This window comes from Nycticebus coucang, chromosome 2 (assembly GCF_027406575.1).
Source record: "Nycticebus coucang isolate mNycCou1 chromosome 2, mNycCou1.pri, whole genome shotgun sequence".
NCBI classification, from domain to species: Eukaryota; Metazoa; Chordata; class Mammalia; order Primates; family Lorisidae; genus Nycticebus; species Nycticebus coucang.
The window spans coordinates 85,957,140-85,980,678 of NC_069781.1; the positions used below are offsets into that span (position 1 = coordinate 85,957,140).

Genomic DNA, 23,539 nt, shown 5'->3' on the forward strand with positions numbered 1-23,539 from the left:
CTCCACCCAAAGCTCAAAGCACAAACAGTAAAGTACAGATGAAAACAATCAATCTTTCCCCCAACATGAGCTACAAAAGCAGATGCCTTGGGCATCGATGCTCTGGGTTTATACGATCAAGTACTTGCTGGTTTAAAAGCTGAATCATCTTAGTCATTTTAACTTTGTTTATATGGCTTCCGAAAATATTGTGTTTAAGGGTTAGAAATAAAATTCAACGCTGTGAACAGCAGAAATCTCAAAGGACAGAAATACTTATACGTAATTTAGAAAGTGTGTATATGTCCTTGAGCACGCGACTTAAATTTTGATCAAAACGACTTTTCAGTCTTACTGGATATTGCTCATGATGCCCCAGGATTGTCTGTTTATCTGGACTTTCCCCAGCCTCCAAACCTGAATCCCAGAACTAGAGAGCCAAAAAAGTCAGAGGACAAAATAAAAAAGGCCCAAGTTGCTTAAATGAACCATAAGATGGTTGTATCCTCTAGGTATGAAACTCTTAAGGAAATAAAAAGATAGTACAGTGAAAAGAAAAGAGCATGGATGGTCAAACCTGCTTAAGTCTGCATCCCAGGTCCCTTTCAAGCAGCTGTGCAACCTTGAGCTAGTTATTTAAACTATGTGGGCCCAGATTTCCCATAATATCTACTCAAGGTGCTGCTGGGATTAAATAAGATAACTTCTGTGAAAGTTCCTGCACTAAATTCTTACTTAAAAGGAAAGCCTCAGTCAGTGAGCCCAAGGACTAAACTTTGGCCTTAATACATTCTGTCCCTGCAAGGAAAGCCTGCTGGAGTTACTCTGTTTTGTGCTGTAGGATTATAAGTCACATGTGAGGTGTTGATAGTAGAGAGGTGTGCTGATCAAAAGCTTCCCTTAAATAAGAGTGCACTGTGTTGCCTCTCTCAGACTTAGTGTGTACATTCATGAACTGTTATGTCAAGGGATGCAGCAAAGAGAACAAGCTAAATTATAAATTGCTAAAGCAACTTTAAAGTTTAAAATCATGAAAAAGGGCGGTGCCTGTGGCTCAAAGGAGTAGGGTGCCGACCCCATATACCGGAGGCAGCGGGTTCAAACCCAGCCCCGGCCAAAAAAAAAAAAAAAAAAACTGTAAAATCATGAAAGATGCCCAGAATTTAAACTTTCCTATATGTATTAAATGCATACCTCAGCTTTATTATGAATATAAAACTAAGGTAAAACCATAAAACTGAAATATATGGTACAAAAAATATTCTCCCATTTAGTTCAAAATTTCAGATGTCTTTAAATTTTAAACAGATAATCACCTGCTTATGATTTCCTCTCTATCTCAGTGAAAAACAACATAGTAGGTACCCTGGTCATCACTGTACAATGAATCTGAAATAAATGTTCCCACATCCCTTCAAAACTAGATAGAGCAACTCCATATGGTGCCCATCCTGGTTCTTACAAGATCTCCTTACACTTGGCCGCATGCTTGTTATAACAAGTCCTACATCATCAATCACCTTGCAAATCTAACACCAAAAGCTCTCCACGAGTATACTCATAGGTCCAGTGAGAGAAAGCCAACATCAGCTCCTCCAGAGTGCTGCGGGGGGTGATTTCATCACCGTTGTTGTTGTTGTACTTCCGGAACTCCCCTGTCATATACTTCTCAATAGTCAACCATTGATTGGCTGAATGGCAGTAGATTAAGAAAACTTCTAAGAACCTGCCAGACAAAAAAAGAGGCCACTGATCCCACAAAAGGCAGTAAAAGGGGATTTATCTTTCTGAACAGTCAGTAGCAGGAAAGATTACCTAAAGCTAGTTTGATGCAGGCTGAATACCCTTGCCTTTTTATGGAAAGATCAGATGCATGGATTAAGAGTTTTTCCCCACATTTATCCACCTCACTTCTCTTCGAGGAAAATTTCCAACTCTTTTATGAGTACAGGACCCAACGTTTCTTACTATGGCTTTAGAAAGTTCCTTGTAAATGAAACAACATGGCTTTACTATAAGTCCTCAGCACCAAATTATGATTTGTCTCAATAAGTGAATGCAAGTAAGGGTATGGAGACACTCAAGGGAAAGTAATAAGAGTTCATTCTTACGAAGTTCCTAATTTCTACAAGATACTGGGGGAAGAAACTATATTTAAAAAAGGAACATTTTTCTGCCATGCTACTCCTGGACATTAGAAACTACTTCAGGATTTATTTCACATGATTTAAATGGTAGCTATGGCCTCTGCTTGAATTCTTTTACCAAGTTCAGTGATTTAAACTAAGGTATCCCAAGAATATTTAATTCTCCTTTTACCAGTCTCCAAAATTATAAAAGAAAAACCCCAGAAATAATTTCAGAGGGAACTTCCCCATGGGTCTGATTTCTTACAACTAACGGGTGGAAAAGAGATTCCCTACTCAAATGAAGGGGCAAGACGCCAGGATCTCCTTACCTTGGTGTGTAGGGAATGGTTTGTGGTTTCACATGGTTGAAGGTGTAGATAAGTTTCTGAGCAGCTCTTTGTTGTTGAATTTCCTAAAAATAGGGAACATTAATAAAAATATTGCCCTGAGGCAAGAGAATCACCTAAGCCCAAGAGCTGGAGGTTGCTGTGAACTGGATGCCATGGCACTCTACCAAGGGCGACAAAGTGACACTCTGTCTCTAAAAAAATAAATAAATAAAACAAAACAAAAAATATATATATATATACTATCTCATGCCTATGATTATGAAAGTACTCGAGGCTGCCCAAATGCAATTTTTAGCCTTGCTCAACTCCCACCACTCCCCACCCCAAAAGTAAAAGCCCTACAAAGTGAAAAAAACAAAACATACTATCTCTATGAAATAATGGGCTCCCCTTTGAGCTGGAGATAGTGGCCTTAGATAATGATGTAGCCAGATCTCCTTTCTTTGACCTTCCCACTGGACTTTGAGGCTCTGAGTATCGGACTTACCCTGAGGCAAAGATGAAGTACAGTACTCTCCTGGAAGATTTCATGCCATGTCTTCACAACCTCAGGGAGAAAGGACTTCACAATGAACACCTGGCCTGGCTTGAGAAAGTCACCCTCAGACCAGGTACTGATGACTCTCATAGCTTTACGGAGCCCCCCATCCATCTCCTCTTGAGACAACACCTGGATCATTGCAGCTCTCCCACGCTGGGACCAAGAGGACATGCTTTTATCAAGATTCAAAGGGGAACTCTCCTCCAGCCTGTAGAGAGTTATTTCTTCTCCTCCTACAAAGAGAAATGAAGGCGAAGGGTTCAATGGGATCATCATGTCTATAACCCAAATGACATCCCAAATACTAGTGGCATAATCCGTTCAGTTGCCCAAATAATCAGAGGAGGATGGAACTAGCAGGGACTAGAGCAGAATAAGGACAAGGATCTGACCAAGTTTCCATGTTATTTATTATCTAGTAAATGCAAGGAAGTGGAAAAGGTCAATTGCCAGAGGATACACAAGAATTAAGTTGTTCTTACTGTAGCCAGGTGTGTGCAACCTTTTTTCTTGCCTGCTGTTCATTGGAAGAATAAGAGTTATCCTGGGGCTCAGCGCGTAGTACAGTGGTTACGGCGCCAGCCACAGACACCGAGTCGGTGGGTTCAAACCTGGTCAGGGCCAGCTAAACAACAATGACAACCTCAACAAAAAAAAGCCAGGCATTGTGGCAAGTGCCTGTAGTCTCAGCTACTTGGGAGGCTGAGGCAAGAGAATCGCTTAAGCCCAAGAGTTTGAGGTTGTTGTGAGCTGTGACACCACGGCACTCTACCAAGGGTGACATAGTGAAACTGTGTCTCAGAAAAAAAAAAAAAAGAGTTATCTTGGGCCACAGTAAATACACAAACACTGACAAAAGCTGATTAGTAAAAAACAGCCCACGCATACTTTTCATAGTATCTGACACAACATACAAAGAAAAAAGTTCTCAAAAAATCAGTTTGTGGCCTATAGGTCTCAGGCTGGACACTCCTGCAACTATAACTAGACAAAAACAAAATCAAAGTGGTAAGGATATGCATCTTTTGTTAAAAACAAATACTCCGAGAGAGACAGTTTAACCTCGCGTTGTTGGTCATTATTATTACCCATAAGGAGCCTTATTAGGCATTTTTTTCTAATTGCTCTTCCTCCAACATATTAACACAGGTTGGGTACACCTTATCCAAAATGCTTGGGGCCAGAAGTGCTTCAAATTTCAGATTTTTTTCAGATTTCTGGAATATTTACATATACTTAATAAGATGTCTTGGAGATGTGACCCATCTAAACGCACAATTATTTATATTTCATATATCTTAGACACATAGCCTAGGGGTAATATTATACAATATTTTAAATAACTTTGTTCATGAATCAAAGTTGTTTTGTTTTGTCTTGTTTTTTTTTGAAACAGAGTCTCACTATGTTGCCCTTGGTAGAGTGCTGTGACGTCACAGCTCACAGCAACCTTGAACCCTTGGGCTTAAGCGATTCTCTTATCTCAGCCTTCCAAGCAGCTGGGACTACAGGTGCCTGCCACAACACCCGGCTGTTTTTTGGTTATAATTGTCATTGTTGTTTGGCAGGCCTGGGCTGGATTTGAACCCGCCAGCTCCGGTGTACGTGGCTGGTGCCCTAGCCGCTGATTACAGGCACTGAACCCATGAATCAAAGTTTTGACCATATCTTAACTGTGTTTCGACTGAAACCTGTCACACGAGGTCAAAAATGTAATTTTCAACTTGTGGCAACATGTTAGTGCTCAAAATGTCTCAGATGTTGGAGAATTTGAGAGATTTAATGTTTGGATTAGGAAGGCTTATCCTTGTATTTCTCCTTAAGTACTATATGTGACCTGTAATCTATTCCTAAAAAAGAAAACAAAAGGGGCTATTTTGTTCCCATGGGGTTGATACCATTCCACTGAGAATGCATGTTTTAACCCAGCTGGAATCGATACCAAGCTCACCCTCCAGAGACCCTCCCTCTTCCCTTTACACCTGGGGGTAAGGTACATAAAGCCTCAATTTTCTTCTCAGAAAAATGGGGATGAAAATAATGTCCACTTCATCGGGTTGTTATAAAGATTAAATAGTTTAACATGGCTAAAGTAAAATAGAATCTCAGATGCAAACTCAAACCCATTTAAAGACACAAAATGCCTATTTAACTGATTGATATGTAACTTTTTAGACACAAAATGCCTATGTAACTGATTGATATTAACTTCTACTTTTAGCTGTTGAACAGAGAGCCACTCTTACTGAGCCTAGGTGCTACCAATACAAGGTTAAATACTTTTAACACAGGTAACATGATCTATCAAGGCTCGGTTTCATTTCCTTCTTATACCTTTGCTTCAGATGAGTTTTTTGGGTGAATACTGTGCTGGTTTACCAAGAAAAAAAACCTATTCCCCCATTCTTCACCTAATTCCTTATCAATAAACACATCTAGGTAATGCTTAGTAACATATTTTCAAATATTTATTCTTGGTGCCCAGATAAATAAATGCCACTTCAGATCTCTGTGTATTCTAAACCCCTAGAGCAGTGGTTCTCAACCTTCCTAATGCCGCAGCCCTTTAACACAGTTCCTGTGGGGCACGACCCACAGATTGAGAACCGCTGCCCTCGAGGATTGGAGCAGAGCTATTGATTTACAAAGCCGGCCATGAAGCCAAGTGGAAGGAAAAGGCATTAACCGTCAGATACCAACCGGGGTCTGTCCCCTATGTGAACAGTGTGAGGAGGACCAAGATCAAGGACGTGTGGGGACTCTTGTTTTATTCAGTTGTCTGATGCCTTATCCTGCCAAAGAAACGCTGGTAACCCTGGCTAATGTGAGCTTGTTTCTCTTTACCCCTACAGCCTTTAAAAATGACATTTGTAGTCTGAGATAAGAGCAATTAGTGTAGATGAAACAAAACAAACAAACAAAAAACAACATACAAAGCGTTTCTCTTCAGATGCCCGTTGGCTTTCACCGTATTGACATTTATCGCTTTTTCTGTGCTTACTGGGCATGGTTGGTTGGTTCTTTTCTTTCCTGCTTACTTCCAGCCTTGAGTCAGTGAATGACAGGTGCACATCACTGCTTTCTTCCCAACTGCTGCTCATCAGAGGTCCCACCCCCACGGTGTTAGATTTTGACCCTAAAGGCTGGCTGTGGCAGTTAACGAGAGCATTCATTATACGAAATGAATATCACTAAACTACAACCATCAGCAAAACAAAATTTTCCACTCTTATAAAATGATGCAACTTGTTTCTCCTTTGATTTACTCAAATGCATCTGCCCCGACATAGCCTCAAGAAGGCAGAAATGCTACTCACCAAACAGTTGGATTGGTGTAAAGGGTATGGTCTGAGAAAGCCTCATTAAATTATTTCTTTCAATGGCTGCAAACAAAAACAGATTTCCTATTTCAAGTATGCATCAGTGGCTTGGATTTACACAAAGACTCTCCACATCGATATATTCAGATAAGGTTAAAATATTTAATTTCCAAGACCCCTTATTTTTGCCATTATCAAAAATATTAACTAGAATACCGTTTTTTAAATAAACTATACCATAAACAGGGAGGCTATCCCAATCTTAGAAACATTTTAGATGAGATTATATCACACGGTCTGAGGTACAACTATCACCTCCCCTCTCCGGAATACCAAATCATAAACTAATTCGTACATAAGTTGGGACTTTCTTTTAAATGGCATTTTAATCTCTGGTCTTCATTCTCTGGTTTTCCTTTTTCCAAAGCAAATCCGATGCACAGTGGACTATGGAGACACCTACTGTTCACTTTGCACAGTTCACCTTCTTTTCCCACAGCACCCTGAAGACCAATGTTATTCATAGAGCAAGTGATTTGCATTTTCCAGTGATGAGCCACATCCTAACCAATCCAAGTCAATAAAAGGTGCAGTATTCCTCACCCCAGAGACTTACTTAAGTTGACAATCAGAGTTAAAATAAGAGATGAATGTTGAGCTGAAAAACTGAGTTGTAAGAGTGTGGAACGAGGAGTCTGGGCTCCTCTGAGACACTATTCACTATAGAGAATCCAGGATAAGGCCATCTACGACTGGCCCTCCACAAAATAACCTGATGTGATTACAACAGTAATTATATGCCAACAACCTCTTACACATGTGCCAAGCTTTAGATGGTATAAAAGCGTTGCCTGGGTATTATCTCATCCAACGCTGAGAGCAGTGACCCCCCCACCAAAAGGAAACACCTAATGGCACAAGTCCAGCTGGTTTTATATTGCTGTGCATTTCAAAGGGCTTTCCTCTTAATTCTCAACTAGCCCTTTGGCAGACTGTTCCTCAGGAAGGGCAAGTATAATTATTCCCACTTTGCAAAAAGACAGCTGAACCACTGTGAAATGACGCTGCTGAAGAGAGTCGAGACCCTTGACATCTTTGTTTCATAACATCTTTGTTGACCTTACTCTGTGGGTTTGGCATTCATTCAGCGGGCATATCCACTGAAGGCCAAGGGAGGGTACAAAACCCTCCCTCAGAGCTTGCTTCAGGTCTGTTTTTTTCCCCAATACAAAAACACTGAAATCTGGGCTTTGGGCTGACTTTGTGCTCACAGGAATTTTTAGATCTCCAGGTCATCTTTCACATTCACCATTTGGAACTTGCCGATATAAACATTTTTTAAAATTCCAAATTTTCTTAAATCCTGCAAAATTGTCTTCCCAACTAAGCGGCAAAGTAAGAAATCTGATTGTTTTCCCCATCAGAGTGATCAACAACTTTTCAAGCTGGGAGCCATACAAATAATACAGAATTCATCAATGTTTCTGTTTACAAATGCAGAATCGCAGACATTGAACTCAGCTGACGTGCCTGTGTGTGCATGCATCCTACCTGAATAATGATGGTGAGGCTCTTGAGGGCTTTTTAAAGAGGCTGAGATCTCTGAAATTATAGAGAAGATTGGCATTTTAATTAGTTGGCTGGAGATAAATACATGCGTATGAATATATTGCCTTCAAGGTTATTATTGAACAGGTTAATCAGAATGGCTTCTCAGCATTCGAAAAAGCTTGCCTAATATCTTTTAAACACATTATTGTGCATGGTATCCTGACAGCTTCCAATCATCAATGTAATATCTCCAAACATATTTATATAGGGAATTGAAGAAAGACAGGTAATATTAGCCTCAAAGATGTATTTCCTCTGAACCAATTACACCTCTGGGTTGCAGAAGGCACGAAGCTGCCCATCACACTTCACGACATCTCAGAAGCATGATTCTCTGAGCTCCCTACCGAGATGCAGAACCCCAAAGAAGGTATTATTAATACCAAGTTATTAGCACACTACTTCACTGAGCTAAAATAACAACAGAATGATGAAAACACATTAAGAGCTATATCCCGAAACAGAGGGGGCGGATAACTCAGCATCAAGGGATTTCATTGGTTACAAAGACTGTGTGTTGGGAACACCTCCTCCAAGTTTAACTCATTCTCTTCTATTTGCTCCAGTCCTAAATTACAGAGCTCCAGAGAAATCCTTTGCAACAGTTTTGGTATTTCATAAAATCAAAATTAAAGTGGAGAACTTTTGTCTCTTGGTGGCAACTGCTTAATACCTAGTAGAATAAGCAGCATAATGAGCCCAATCGCACAGCTCTCCCCAGCTTCTGGTTGCTGGATAAGGAAAGGAACAAGAATCATTTCCTTTGGGGGAGACCAGTAAAAAGGAAGGTCAGCAGAAAAGACTCTTCCTTTCTGAATTCACTCAATAAAAAGTGTGTAGCTCCTGCTGTCCGTCATACCAGGCATGAGAGATGTAAGATGTGCTGTTTAAAAGGCAAATATAACATAGTATAAAAGACATATAAAGATAATCACAATATAGCTTTCTAAGTAATGTGTGGAATACAGCTATATAGAGAGGTTTATGGAACATATTAATTCTTTCTTTTTTTTTTTGGCCAGGGCTGGGTTTGAACCCGCCACCTCCGGCATATGGGGCTAGCGCCCTACTCCGTTGAGCCACAGGCACTTCCCTGGAACATATTAATTCTACCTGAAAGGTAGGACTTTCATAAACAAACAGTCTAAGATACTTAAAGGGTACAGTCATCTGAGTCGATAAAGCTAAGTTTCAATCCTGGTTTTACCATGTAAGGAGCTATGAGATCTCATTCATAGTTATTCAACACATATTTATTAAGCATCTACTATATTCTGGGCATTATTAGTCTATGCTCAAGACAAAGAGCAATAATCAAAATGAAGTCTCTGGGTATATTCTAGTAAAGGTAAATAGAAAATAAATAAACAAGTAAATGTATAGTATATATAGTATAATGTGTGTGTGTGATACACATCAAGGTAAGAGGATTAGACAGTGTAGGGAATGGGGAAGTTGCTATTTTATATAGGATGGTTAGGCAAGGCCTCTCTGATAAGGTGAAATGTGAGCACAGACTGAAGGAAGAGAGGAGGTGAGTTACATGAATAAATGACAAGTTTTCCAAGCAGAGGTAACAGCAAGTGCAAACACCCTGAGGCAGAGCCATGACCCCTCGTTTAAGGAGGAGAATGTGGCCAGAATGTAGCACACCAAATGAGCGTGGAGGGTTGCTGTGGGCCATGTTTGGAATTGCTTTACAAAGTGAGATGGAATGTGATTTGAGCAAAGACGGACTTAGTTCAACTTCAGAAAAGGATTATTCCAGCTACTTTCCAGAACTAGACTGTTAGAGAGCAACAGTTTGGAGCCCATACTGTGTGTAATCCAAGGAAGAGATGACAGTAACTTGAAATATGGTGTTACGTGGGAGTAGCAAAGTGATCAGATTCTTCATATATTTTGAAGGATTTACTGATGGATGAGACATGGGAATGTGAAAAATAGGGGGACAAGTATGACTGTAAGACTTTAGTCTCAGAAACTGGAAGGATGGAGTTGCCATTTCCTGAGATAAGGAGGAGGATGTTGGCTTTGTTAGAGATGCTTTTTCTCTGCATGGAGGTGGTAATAAGTAGTTGGTCATATTCTGCAAGGCAGAAGTAACAAATGAAAGAGATCACGAATACAAGCTTGAAGTTTGAATCAAGCTGTCAAGAGCACTGAAAAAGAAAAAAATCAGGATTTGCAGTCTATCTTTAGGCAACAGGGAGCCATTGAAGGCATTTATAAAAATGATGATTTATCATTCAGAAAGACCAATCTAATAGAAACACAGGAAAGTTTAAAGGTAAAAAAATCAACCAGAATGCTAACACAAACTCAAAGGAAAATGAAAGTATACACCTTTTATTTAGGAAAATAAATGTTGGCAGTTTTAAAGCAGGAGCAGTAAGATTAAACACAGATAATGTTAAAGATGCCAGGGGGAGGTAGAATGGAGTTAAAAAGCAAGACGGATAGCTAAGAGCAATGGAATGGGAAGAAGATTGTAAATGACTAATACTTCTAGCTGGGGTGAAGGTAAAAGAGGCTATAGGAAAAACCAAAAATAAGTCAACAAAAAAATGGGACAGCAAGAGAAGCATAGTCACAAGGAAAGAGGGGGAAGGAGTGCCAAGCAGGAATAAAGGGTCAACATCATATCCCACAAGTTCACTGAAGAGTAAATAGAGGTCATGCGACTTAGCAGTTGGAACGGAGTTTCAAGAGTGACAGTGACACAGGCTGAAGATCAAATGTTATCACTTTTCCAATTAATTTGGAGATGAAAGATAGAAGTGACAGTTTCACAGCCATGTAAATCAAAAAAAGAACCATTTTTTATTTTACATAGAAGGGGACTTCAATTTGTTAGTAGGTTGAGGAAAAGAAATCAACAACAAAAGAGGTAGTGGAAACTCAAGAAGGCGAGATGGAACGAGAGTATTGAAGAGGAAGGTGCCCACTCCACATCAAGAATATGGAAAGGCGGCCGGGTGCGGTGGCTCACGCCTGTAATCCTAGCACTCTGGGTGGAGTGCTTGAGCTCACATGTTTGAGACCAGCCTGAGCCAGAGTGAGACCCTGTCTCTACAAATAGCTTGGTCTTGTAGTGGATGCCTGTAGTCCCAGCTACTTGGGAGGCTGAGAAAAGAGGATCCCTTCATCCCAAGAGTCTAAGGTTGCTAAGAACTATGATGCCATGGCACTCTACTGAGGGTGACAAAGTGAGACTCTGTCTCAAAAAAAATAAAAGAATATGGAAAGGAATTCAGAGACCGTGGCAAACATTGAGAATAGTTATAAAGAGTGTCTTTACCAGGCAGCTGTTCAGGTGACCTACTCCTATTTAGCTGTTTGGGCATGGGGTTATACTGAAACTATACAGGAAAGGGCATCTCTACATAATCCTATGAATGACTCTGAAAGAGCAATATGTTAAAAAGTGACAAAGTTGTTCAACAATTCAAATGAGCTCAGTGACTATACCTCACTCACAGAGAAAACGGAAAAATCATGGTCAAAAACAGGTCATTCCAAAAATCAGTCTTGATTTGTCTAATAGAAAGATATTCAAGGTTCTACTTTTCTATCTTGTAGACAGAAATCATAAATATGATTTCAAGAACTTCTAAAGTCTCAAGACAGCGACCTTACTATAAATAAGATAAAAAAAAATGAAATACTTAAATATAAAAACTTACTGTCAATTCCGTTTGAACTTCTCAACCTGTTTGGAAAAATGAAAGTATTTAGATAATGCTGTTTTAAATCTTCCAATGATCGAACAAAAAAAAGCTGGAAAAGCATTTGAAACAGTAACAATATATTATATATGTATTATATGTGTGTAAATAAAATATAAATACAGTCGTTTACCCCATAATGACATTTCAGTTAACAAAAGACTATCTATATGACGATGGTCTCATAAGAACAAATTGAGCTGAAAAATTCCTATGCCTAGTGATATCACAGCCATCACAACCACATAACACACTGCATTGCTCACGCATCTGTGGGATGCTGGTATAAAGAAACCTGTTACACTACCAGTCACACGAAGTCTAGCACATACAATTGTGCACCATACATAATACTTGGTAATAATAATAACTGACTGTATTGGTTTATGTATTTACTATACTTTTCATCATTATCTTAGGGTACACTTCTACTTATTAAAAATGGCAAAAGTTAACAATAAGACCACCTCAAGCAAATCCTTCAGGAGAAATTCCAGAAGAAGGTACTGTTCTCACAGGAAGACATCACAGCCCCATATCTGTTACTGACCCTGAAGACCTTCCAGCGGGACAAGATGTGAAGGTGGAGACAGCAACACTGATGTTGATGCTGACCCTGTGTAGGCTAATGTGTGGGTATGTATCTTAGTTTTTAACAAAAAAGCCTGAAAAGTAAAAAAGTTAAGAATTGATAGAAAAAATAGTTTTGTATAGCTGTACAATGTGTGTGTGTGTTTGAAGTTAAGTGTTATTGCCAAAGAGTCAAAGAGCTAAAACTAAAAAGTTTATAAAGTAAAAAATGTCACGGCAAGCTAAGATTAATTTATTATTGAAGAAAGAAAAACGTTCTTTTATACATTTAGTGCAGCCTTGGTGTACAGTGTTTACAAAGTCTACAGCTACATACAATAATATCCTAGGCCTTTACTTCACCTGCCCCTCACTCACTGACTCACCCAGAGCAACTCCGAGTTCTGCAACCTCCATTCATGGTACATGCCCTACACTAGTGCATCATTTTTTATTTTTTGTACCATATTTTTACTTTTGTGCACCATATTTTTACTGTACCTTTTCTATATTTAGATGTACACAAACTCTTACATTCCAATTGCCTACAGTATTCAGCACAGTAACGTGCTATACAGGTTTGTAACCTAGAAGAAACGGGCCATACTACCCTGTTTCCCCGAAAATAAGACATCCTCCGAAAATAAGACCTACTTACAGGAAAGACAAGACGTTCCCCTGAAAATAAGACCTAGCGCATCTTTGGGAGCACACCTTAAAATAAGACACTGTCTTATTTTGGGGGAAACAGGGGATATAGCCTAGGTGGGTAGTAGGCTATGTTATCTAGGTTTACATAAGTGCCCTCTGTGTGATCATGCAGTGATGAAATCTCCTAATGACACATTTCTGAGAAAGTATCCCCATTGTTAAGGAATGCTGACTGTATACATTTAAAAGTAAAGTATTCCTTTCATCTGATCTCCATCAGTAGAGAAGTTTCAACCCTACAATTATTTTCATAGAAAAATGAGCACTAGATATGTATGTAAGCCATTTACTGTGTACGCCCTAAGCTAATTGAAAAGCAGTTGTGTGTTATTTAATTAGCTACGCAATCACACAACATATATAAAATGTAATGTGTTTGTGTTGTTCTGGATCAATTAAACTAACAGGTTCCTGAACTATGCAAAGGAGATGCCTACAAATGAGTCTATGAATATCTCTGGACAAGCCTACAAATCAGTTTCATTAGCCCACATGGCCCCTAAATGTTCACAGGCTGAAATTAGCTCTTTTTAAATTGTTACTTGCCCTGCTCAAGTGCACAAGTGGCCATCGGCAAGTCTGAATAAATGCATTCAAAGAATATCTCCACTACTGCAGGTCCTTAGGGAAGAAAGTACAATTACAATTATTGTTTAATTTCATGCTGCAATAAACCACTACCCTGTGTGAGCACAACTACTAAACCTTTGGGAGAAGAAAGAGATGTGTCCTCTAAGTCTGGAGGCAGGCTTGCACGGAGACCATGAAAACTCCAGAGAAAGGCCGTCTTTAATAGAGCTGACTGCAAACTGAAAGTTGCTTTCTACCTGCCCGGTACCAACTGGCCCTTCCATAGAGTAGATGGTTTTAAATTCTGCCCCTGACAGTTATATGGTTAATTAGTTGATGTAACTAGAAGAGTCCAGAAAACACTAGAAAAGTCCAGAAAATACTACAAACAAGATTGAACAATCTTTGCTTGGTTGATTTTCAAATTTTATTTCTCTGAATAAATAAAATTCCAAGATATTCAAATATTTAAACATGTGAGTTCTCTATATTCTCTCTCTCCCTCCTGTCTCCTCTTCCCTTTCTGCCTCAGTATTTCTTTACTAAGAAAGATCAGCCTCATAAGCTAAAACAGAAAAAAAATGAGAAAAAAAAGAATTTGTAAAACTAGGGAATAAACATAATCAGGTGTTCAATCCATTTCTTCAGGCAAGACAGATATATTTCTACTCTTCAATGAAAATTCACAATCTTATCTATCCAAAAAAAATATGACAATCATTATTTGGCATGTGGTTTTTTAACACCGTAAAGGAAAATGTTTAATTTGCTGTGGAAGCACATATTTCCTTATATTATTAAAAGGCAGTCAGGTGATACCTTATTGAAACAGAAAAACTTCAGAGAAGGATGTATTGTCATTCTTGCTAACAAAATATTGTTATTTGACATGTGGGGTTTTGTTTTTATTTTTTTTGTTGTTGTTTGTTTGTTTTGCTCCTTTTTTTGACCGAATTAAATCTTTATTCCTAATCAGGATAAAAAAGTAGAAGCCCAAGATTATTAATGAGAGACATTTGGAAATACTCACAGGGATTTCCTACTGGGGTCAGTGCTCCTGGAACTCCACGAAGAAGTTTCACTCAAATCCTGAGCAGGAGGGAAAGGCCATTAAATGTGTACCCAACCTACTTCTGCCCCAACTTTCCAGTAACATGTTTACAAAACACTCTCCTTGAAGGGTATTTTTTTTTCCTTTCCCTGTTTGTCTATTGATAAACATTCTAACCCTAAGCTAGAAAGATACGTAATATCAGCCCAGCATCAGAGTACCTTGATGTGTTGCTAGACTTTTAACAGAACAAAATTACTCTTATGAGAACATCAAAGAGAAAATGTAACATAAGAAAGGTTTTACAGAAACAGGACTACACATACAAAATTAGCTAATGATGGGCGGCAACTGTGGCTCAAGGAGTAGGGCGCCGGTCCCATATGTCGGAGGTGGCAGGTTCAAACCTAGCCCCGGCCAAAAACCAAAAAAAAAAAAATTAGCTAATGACACAAAGGAAAGAATGAAGGGGTAAGTTGACAGACAACAGAGATCATCCTATCATTACATCCTATGATCAGATTACTGTTTGAGGTGATGATGATGATTTAAAATAATATCACCTTGAATTTGACTTATTCTATTTCCTATGTAAATTAAATAACATTTCTTCAGAACTGAACATGGCAGCCATTACTCTAGACATTTTCACACAGGTTATTTTTGTTGTCCACTGTCAGTCATCTCTTCGGGATGGCATTAGCCCCATGTTACTGAAATACAGCTAATGAAGTTCATGTGTTAGTTGATGCATATAGCATTGGAACATAGGACGTGGCAGAGCCAAGATTTAATTAAGCACAGGTCCCTCCCTCCAATTACCCTCAAATCATCCTCTATTTTCTTCTCAAAATCTGTCACATACACCATTCCTAAAAGAACATCTAGGGTTGTTAGTATACATTCCCAAGTTCAAATAGATAATAGGTTCCTCTAACAGCCACACTCCCCACATGGTGAATGGCACTAAAACAAGGCGCATATTTGTACATGCTAAGAAAAACAGACTGCAGAATCAGAGAATCTCAGCATTGGAGAAACACAGAGGGTCATTCACCCCATAAGGCTCACATCCCCTCTGTCATGTCTGCAAAGAGGTTTGTTCAGACTATGCTTGACTAAGCTCACTAGCAAGGGACTCATGCCCTCCAGAAATAAACCATTCCATGCTTGGAAAGCTCCAATTGCTAAAAATTTCTCCTCAGATTGGGCTGAAATCTGTCTCCCCATAGAGTCTACATGTTGATTCTAGATCTACCTCTTAAAAGTATATAGAAAATAATCTTATTTTTCCTTCTATGCAACTTTTGTGATTTGAAAACAGTTGCAAACATTTCTGAATCCTTTCTCTCTCATGCTGACCATCCCCACAATAAATTATTGGCTGGAAAGGTAAATTGCACAAAGAACAAAAAAGAAAAAACAACGTGGGGGCACTAAAAAGAAACTGAGCAGCGATCCAACAGAGCATAGCTTCAAAACAAAGATTAAATTGAAGGATGATAAAAATCAGAAGTCAATTAAGGACCATAAAAGCCAAGAAAAGCATTGCATGCTTGAATTAAGAAGTAAACAATCTATCAAAATATTTTTACCTCTTGAGACTGCTTTAGGTAATCACTGACTTGTATAGCATGTTGTTCAATTTCTCTAGTTTTCATTTTCTGACATAAATAATGTTGTAGACCTTGTAAAATGGGAGAAAAAATTAGAAAATACATGAAAATGTGTTACATTCAAATCACAGTTCCCAAATAGAAAAATCTGAACACCAGTACATTCATTTAAACTTGGATATAGTTTTCTCTTTCTGTTTTTAGCAAGTTTTATCAAGTTTCCTTATTCTTCCCCCCCACCCTTGGGAGGTTGGAAGTGATATATTCTATTTCTATTCTTCCCTATTTTTACATTTATAACAACTTATACTTCTCTACCAAAGTCAAGAATTAAATGATCCATAATCTGTCCTCCTCTAAAACAACACTTTTAGTCAGGTTTTTATATTCACCTTCTCCTGTACACTACAGCCCATGTTTTATTTAAAAATATGTAAAATTTTTGCTCCAAATTGTTAGGACTCCTTCCCTAGCAACTGCATCAAGCCTCATAGTAGGCTACTTAAAAGCAACAACAAAAGAAAGATGGAAAGGAATATCATCAAACATTTAATTTGTAGCCTTTTCTTTAGAAGGATGAGGATCATTCTTGCTATTTTCTCTATCTGGTACCTACTGCATATAGTAGGTACAGAATAACTATTAAATAAATACTTAGTCGGATTAATTCTGATAATAATACTTATTATTATTCTCTCCCAGAAACCTCCTGCCACTTGATTCTATGTTTGAAATTCATTGGAAGGAACTTACCTAATTGAAGCAAGAATGATATAGAACAGTCTAAACAAAAATTATACTAGTTATAAAAAATAGGATACATGAGACGTACATAATATAAATACATTCTCGTGAACCAACATGAGGAAGGAGAAATAACCTGAGTGGAAATGGCAGGAAATGAAAAAGAGGATACAAAGGACCCAAACACACATGAGAACAAAGTGCACAGAGACGAGAGAGAGGATGTGGGATCAGGACCCAAACACATGTGAGAATGAAGTGCACAGAGACAAGAGAGAGGATGTGGGATCAGGACCCAAACGCATGTGAGAACGAAGTGCAGAGATGAGAGAGAGGATGTGGGATCGGGACCCAAACACACGTGAGAACAAAGTGCACAGAGACGAGAGAGAGGATGTGGGATCAGGACCCAAACACATGTGAGAACGAAGTGCACAGAGACGAGAGAGAGGATGCGGGATCAGGACCCAAACGCATGTGAGAACGAAGTGCACAGAGATGAGAGAGAGGATGTGGGATCAGGACCCAAACGCACATGAGAACAAAGTGCACAGAGACGAGAGAGAGGATGTGGGATCAGGACCCAAACGCATGTGAGAACGAAGTGCACAGAGACGAGAGAGAGGATGTGGGATCAGGACCCAAACACATGTGAGAACGAAGTGCACAGAGACGAGAGAGAGGATGCGGGATCAGGACCCAAACGCATGTGAGAACGAAGTGCACAGAGACGAGAGAGAGGATGTGGGATCAGGACTCAAACGCATGTGAGAACGAAGTGCACAGAGATGAGAGAGAGGATGTGGGATCAGGACCCAAACGCACATGAGAACAAAGTGCACAGAGACGAGAGAGAGGATGTGGGATCAGGACCCAAACACATGTGAGAACAAAGTGCACAGAGATGAGAGAGAGGATGTGGGATCAGGACCCAAACGCATGTGAGAACAAAGTGCACAGAGATGAGAGAGAGGATGTGGGATCAGGACCCAAACGCATGTGAGAACAAAGTGCACAGAGACGAGATAGAGGATGTGGGATCAGGACCCAAACGCATGTGAGAACAAAGTGCACAGAGACGAGAGAGAGGATGTGGGATCGGGACCCAAACGCATGTGAGAACGAAGTGCACAGAGACGAGAGAGAGGATGTGGGCTCAGGAACCAAACGCACATGAGAACAAAGTGCACAGAGATGACAGAGAGGATGTGGGATCAGGACCCAAACACACGTGAGAACAAAGTGCACAGAGACGAGAGAGAGGATGTGGGATCAGGACCGAAATGCACGTGAGAACGAAGTGCACAGAGACGAGAGAGAGGATGTGGGATCAGGACCCAAACGCACATGAGAATGAAGTGCACAGAGACGAGAGAGAGGATGTGGGATCAGGACCCAAATGCACGTCAGAACGAAGTGCACAGAGATGAGAGAGAGGATGTGGGATCAGGACCCAAATGCACGTGAGAACGAAGTGCACGAAGACGAGAGAGAGGATGTGGGATCAGGACCCAAATGCACGTGAGAATGAAGTGCACGGAGACAAGAGAGAGGATGTGGGATCAGGACCCAAATGCACGTGAGAACGAAGTGCACAGAGACGAGAGAGAGGATGTGGGATCAGGAACCTAACACACGTGAGAACGAAGTGCACAGAGACGAGAGAGAGGATGGGCTCAGGAGGGCTAACGCAGCTGACGGCTGCTGACAGCACCTGAACTGTGGAAACAGCTTTATTTATACAGTATCTAACTAGGTTGCATAAATCTTAGCACATGGGGTAGAGATCTCCCTTAAAGAGGAAAAACTGTGTGCTTGCCAATAATAAGGAAAGTATGCATGGGTGATGTGACTTTTGGAAGGTGAAGACAATGTTTTTAAAGGAGGAGAAGTGGTTGGGGTCACTCCCAGAGCGTTTCCCAGGCTGTAGTGGCCCTGCCACCTCATAGCCTGTTCCCCGCAAAACATGACATTCATACATAAAATGAACATACTTATAATTGGTGCTAGAATCATGTCTTTAGGTATAGGATTTGATCTAGTCAAATCTATGGTCTCTAGTAAACCATGTGATTTAAGGCAAGTAAGCTCTTGAACATTGTACATATCTGTACATTGAGAGGATTCCCAAAAATTTGATTTCTAATGTGGGTGGAAATTAATTGTATTTATATCCTTACAGGATACTTGCCCACAGAATAAACACTACATGTCAGTACTAAACACTACAGTACTAAAAAGGAAAAACAATTTTTACTTGATCCCCTGAATTCTGTGTAGGGTCCAAACTCTAATCCTAACCCACCAGTGCCCACATGCACTTTAAGAATCTATATAATGAGACTGTTTTCAATCAGTTTAGAGTCTACTTGATTCTCAGTGATTTAACAGACAATTGAATATTTTTTAAACATAAATCAGAATTTCCCCATCTTAGCATTGACATTTTCAGCTGGATAACTCCTCATATGGGGGGCTGACCCAGGCATGGTAGGAAGTTCAGCTGCGTCTCTGGTTTCTACTCACTAGATGCCAAGATCACTTCCCGCCCACTTTAGATGTGACAACAAAAGTCTCTCCAGGTTGCCAAATGTCCCATGAGGAGGGTGGGGTGGGAGATGGGGGTGGAGTAAAAAATCACTCCTCAGTTGACAATCACGTGCCATAAGAGCAAGCAGGATTTTACAGAAACATGGTAGCAATTTCTATTAAGTTTAGTATTTAAAATAATTTTAAATCTTTATGACTCCTTAATCACATAGTCCTTTCTGTTTAAAAATTTACAAAGGTCTCTGATCTAATGCAAGAAGTCTGAAGTTCTTATCATCACTCTCCTTTACGTTCACGCTCTGCCCTCACTTATTTCATATTCCATGACTGGTTCGTAGTCTTCATGCCTAGCTGGTTTATCTGTCTTCTTTCCCCTACAAACACCATTAATTCTATTTATATCCTTAAAGAATACTTGCCCACAGAATAAACACTACATGTCAGCCGTAGTAAAAAAACAATTTTTACTTGATCCACTGGATTCTGTGTAAGGTCCAAGCTCTAATCCTAACCCCACCGGTGTCCACATGTACTTTAAGAATCTATATAATTAAACAATTCCCCCGCCCTGTAATTCTGGCTAAGTGAATGCCCTGTGGGAGAAACACTCTGAGGTTCAACAGCTTTAAATATAACAGACTACTAAAACTTAATTTCTCTTTTCTGTATTCCTTTAAACAAATGTAATTTTGCTCATAAAAATTTAAAAAATAAAACAGCTATTTTCCTTAGAGTGTTTCCACCATCTCTTTCCCTCATTTTCATGTGAAATGACCAGCAGAGACAACCAAGGGCCTAAAGAACATACCCTGAGAAAATTCCACCAGGGGTTTTGGGATCTAGGAATGCAGACTGTTACATACTTATCTCACTAAATGTGGACACAGTAAGCCAGTTCTTGTTGCACTCCTCTTCTTCTGAGATACTATTTTCTCCTGGCTCTGGATTTAATTGGTCATTTTGACAGCAGGCATTGACTGTTATGATCTGGAAAGAAACACATTCATTGGAACACAGTTACATTAATCCAAAAGCATTCTGAGTCAGGCACCTTGTTGAAGAGCAATGGTGGTTAACATTGGCTGCATATTAGAATCACCTGGGAAGTCCTGGCAACTTCCATCACTCAGGCTGGGAGGATACACGCAGCCATGTGATTTCTTTTTGCCATCATGATTAAGAACCACGGTATGAAGCAGAGGTTCTCAAACCCAAGTGTGCATCAAAATCACCCAGGATTGGGACACGGGGTGAACCACACACTGGGTCCCACCCTCAGGATCTCTGATGCAGTAAGTTGGGAGGAGAGATAATCTGAATCTCTACTAAGTTCCCCAAGTGATGCTCATGCTGCTGGTAGCAGATCCTATTTTGAGAACCATTCATATAGAGCAAAAAATCATAAGGTTTGGAGCCAAAGAACTTGTGTTGAATTCTAACTCCATCACTTAGAAATTACATGAACTTGGGCAAATCACTTAATATCTCTGAGCTCCATTCCCCTCATCACTAAAATAAAAGATAGCCAACAATATAGCTGCCCAAGGTACTTCTCAGGTACAGAACAAATGGGGTAAACTGGTAATTACAAAGCCATAAACAAATGCAATAAGGAGTATTTGAGCTCAGTTGCAATTTTTAGTCAAACGCTAGCCATCTGAACTACGCCAAAAGTAAATCTACTTAAAGGCATATTTCAAGGGATTCCAGCAACTCATTATTTTTCCCTGAAAGAAGGCTAAGAATTAGCTTTTTTTATTGAGATAAATCTCACCCTTAAAAGGTGGTTTTACATAAAGGTCTCAATATTTATCTTTTCACTTCTGTCCTTATTCTAAGAAGGGGATAGGGTATTTTTTTTTAATGCATCCAGATTATTATTTGGAAAAGCAAATATAAAATGAAAAAGTGAGGCAGGGTATTAAGACCATGAAAGGTGAAATCTCACAGAATTGCTAATTCATATCTCTAAGGCTTTCTAACAATATATAAAAAGATTCATTGAATGAAAATGAAAACAACCTATCAAAATTTGTAGGGTAGAGCTAAAAAGGGAATTTTATAGCAATAAATGTCTACATTATAAAAGAAGAAAGTCTCAAATCAATCAGCAAAGTTTCTACCTTACCAAACTAGAAAGAGAAGAGCAAATTGAACACAAAGTAAGTAGAATAAGGAGGTAATAAAGATAAGAGTGGAAGTCAATGAAATAGAAATCAGGGAAGGAGACAAGACAGCGGACTGAAGCCAGCTTTCAACAGAGGCTCCCGTCCAGAAGGAGAGTTAAGGGATAGGAATTTAGTAAGTATCCTGGTGGACTTGAGCCTCACCAAGAGAGAAGGTTGAAGAACGCACATCAACACCGCTGAGGCAAGCTGTGATCACAAGGACGCAAACAAAAGGTACAAAATCCACCATCAAGTGGACGGGAGTCCCCCTCCCCCATGGGACCGGCTCAAGAGCCCCACAATTAAACAAGCGGGCAGAAATTAAAGGCCCTCCCACTACACTCCACAGGAGAGACCTTCTAAAAACAGGACCTACCTCCCCTACTGGGGTGCCATGGCGTTCTCCTGCCAGGCATAAAACTGAATAAAACTTTGGGAATCCCTCGCCGGCAACCCTCCCGGCGCTCCCCTCCCACCCACTGAGGTCTGGAGGCCTGTCCCCCAGGAGTTCGGATCCTTGGGTGATTTCTCAAGGGGAGTGGACAGTCCCCGAGTTGCAACTGGTCAGCATTGACTCTGAGGCGCGCGAGTGAGGAGAGGGCACCCGGCTGAGGGGGAGTCACGCCTCGTGGCACTTCCCTGCGGTGCAGTGCAGCAACCCTCCCCAGGCACAAGACTGAATAAGACTCTAGCTTCCCCGCTGAGAGCTGAGAGCCCCTACTCTCACTCGGGGTCTGAGGGCCTATCCCCCAGGAGTTCGGATCCTTGGGTGATTTCTCGAGGGGAGTGCACAGTGCATGAGCTGCATCAGGTCAGCGCTGACTCTGGGACACGTGAGTGAGGAGAGGGCACTCTGCTGAGGGGAAATCAAGCCTTGGAGGCACTTCCCTGCGGTGCAGTGCAGGAGCCCTCCCTGGGCGTATTGTTGCCTAAAACTGAATGAAACTCTAGCTTCCGCCCCCCCACTCCCATTCGGGGTCTGGGGGCCTATCCCCCAAGAGTTCTGATTCTTGGGGGATCTCTTGAGGGGTGTGGACCCAGCACAAACTGCGGCCGCTCAGTGCTGACTCTCGGGCGCGAGACAGAAGAGAAAAGGGTCGCCTGAGTGCCCACACCAGAGCAGCAGTTCCCTGGAGGTAGATCAACAGCCGTTTTTTCTTTAACGGCAGAACGCTCACTTCTGGATATTCTGAGGCCACACCCCCTGTCTCCCTGGGCAACCAGAGGAGGCCACCGGTGAGCGGGGGATTTCCTGACATGGCTCACAAACCCGGGAAGCTTCCAGGGCGGGCTGACCCAGAGAGGTGATCGGACTCAAACCTCCAACAGCAAAGACGTTTGAACTCAAAACAGCTCGTCTTCTGTAGGCGATTTCGACAGGAACAGAGACAGAACCCCGCAAAGTTGTCTGTTCTGCTCTGTTCTGTTAGCAGCATCCATCAGGGACGGGGCTAAGCCTGAGTGAACACCTCTCTCCCATCACCTGCATCAAACACTCAAAGATGTCAGGCCCCATCTCCTCCTGCTAGATAGCGGCAGTCTGCGGGGGCCTGGCAGACTTCCTTGCGATTCAGGCAGGTGCAAACCCCTGGAGTGTCTGTTCACTGCAGGCAATTGGGTTAGCCATCTGCAGAGATACCAGTGACTGGGTCCGACGGAGGGGCAAAGGGGGGAAGGAGACGTCAACCTTCCTAGACTGCTCTGTTTGCTGGGTGGCTCCTCCTGACTCTACGCTGCACTGGGGTGAGCCGTGTCAGAGGAGTCACCAGGCCCCTGTGATCCAGTTCCCAGAGACCTCTTGAACTCTCTCACTCGAGACAAGTGCCGATTGAGACAGTTGATTTGGACCTTTTGAACTGGGCTAATAGACTGAGGACTTTTCAGGTGGTGCCCTGGGTGTA

General features: G+C 40.8%; 1 protein-coding gene across 1 annotated transcript in view; it reads right to left on the reverse strand.

Moving 5' to 3' along the window:
- Positions 1–23,539, reverse strand: part of TRPM6 (transient receptor potential cation channel subfamily M member 6) — a 200,706-nt gene that overhangs the window by 15,293 nt on the left and 161,874 nt on the right. Inside the window, exons 28-36 of the mRNA XM_053575241.1 lie at positions 20,334–20,457; positions 16,156–16,247; positions 14,540–14,598; positions 11,617–11,642; positions 7,871–7,921; positions 6,317–6,382; positions 2,946–3,232; positions 2,438–2,520; positions 1,500–1,705 (exon numbers count right to left, since the gene is read on the reverse strand). Coding sequence (XP_053431216.1) covers positions 1,500–1,705; positions 2,438–2,520; positions 2,946–3,232; positions 6,317–6,382; positions 7,871–7,921; positions 11,617–11,642; positions 14,540–14,598; positions 16,156–16,247; positions 20,334–20,457 — 994 coding nt within the window. The remainder of the gene's footprint in view (positions 1–1,499; positions 1,706–2,437; positions 2,521–2,945; positions 3,233–6,316; positions 6,383–7,870; positions 7,922–11,616; positions 11,643–14,539; positions 14,599–16,155; positions 16,248–20,333; positions 20,458–23,539) is intronic.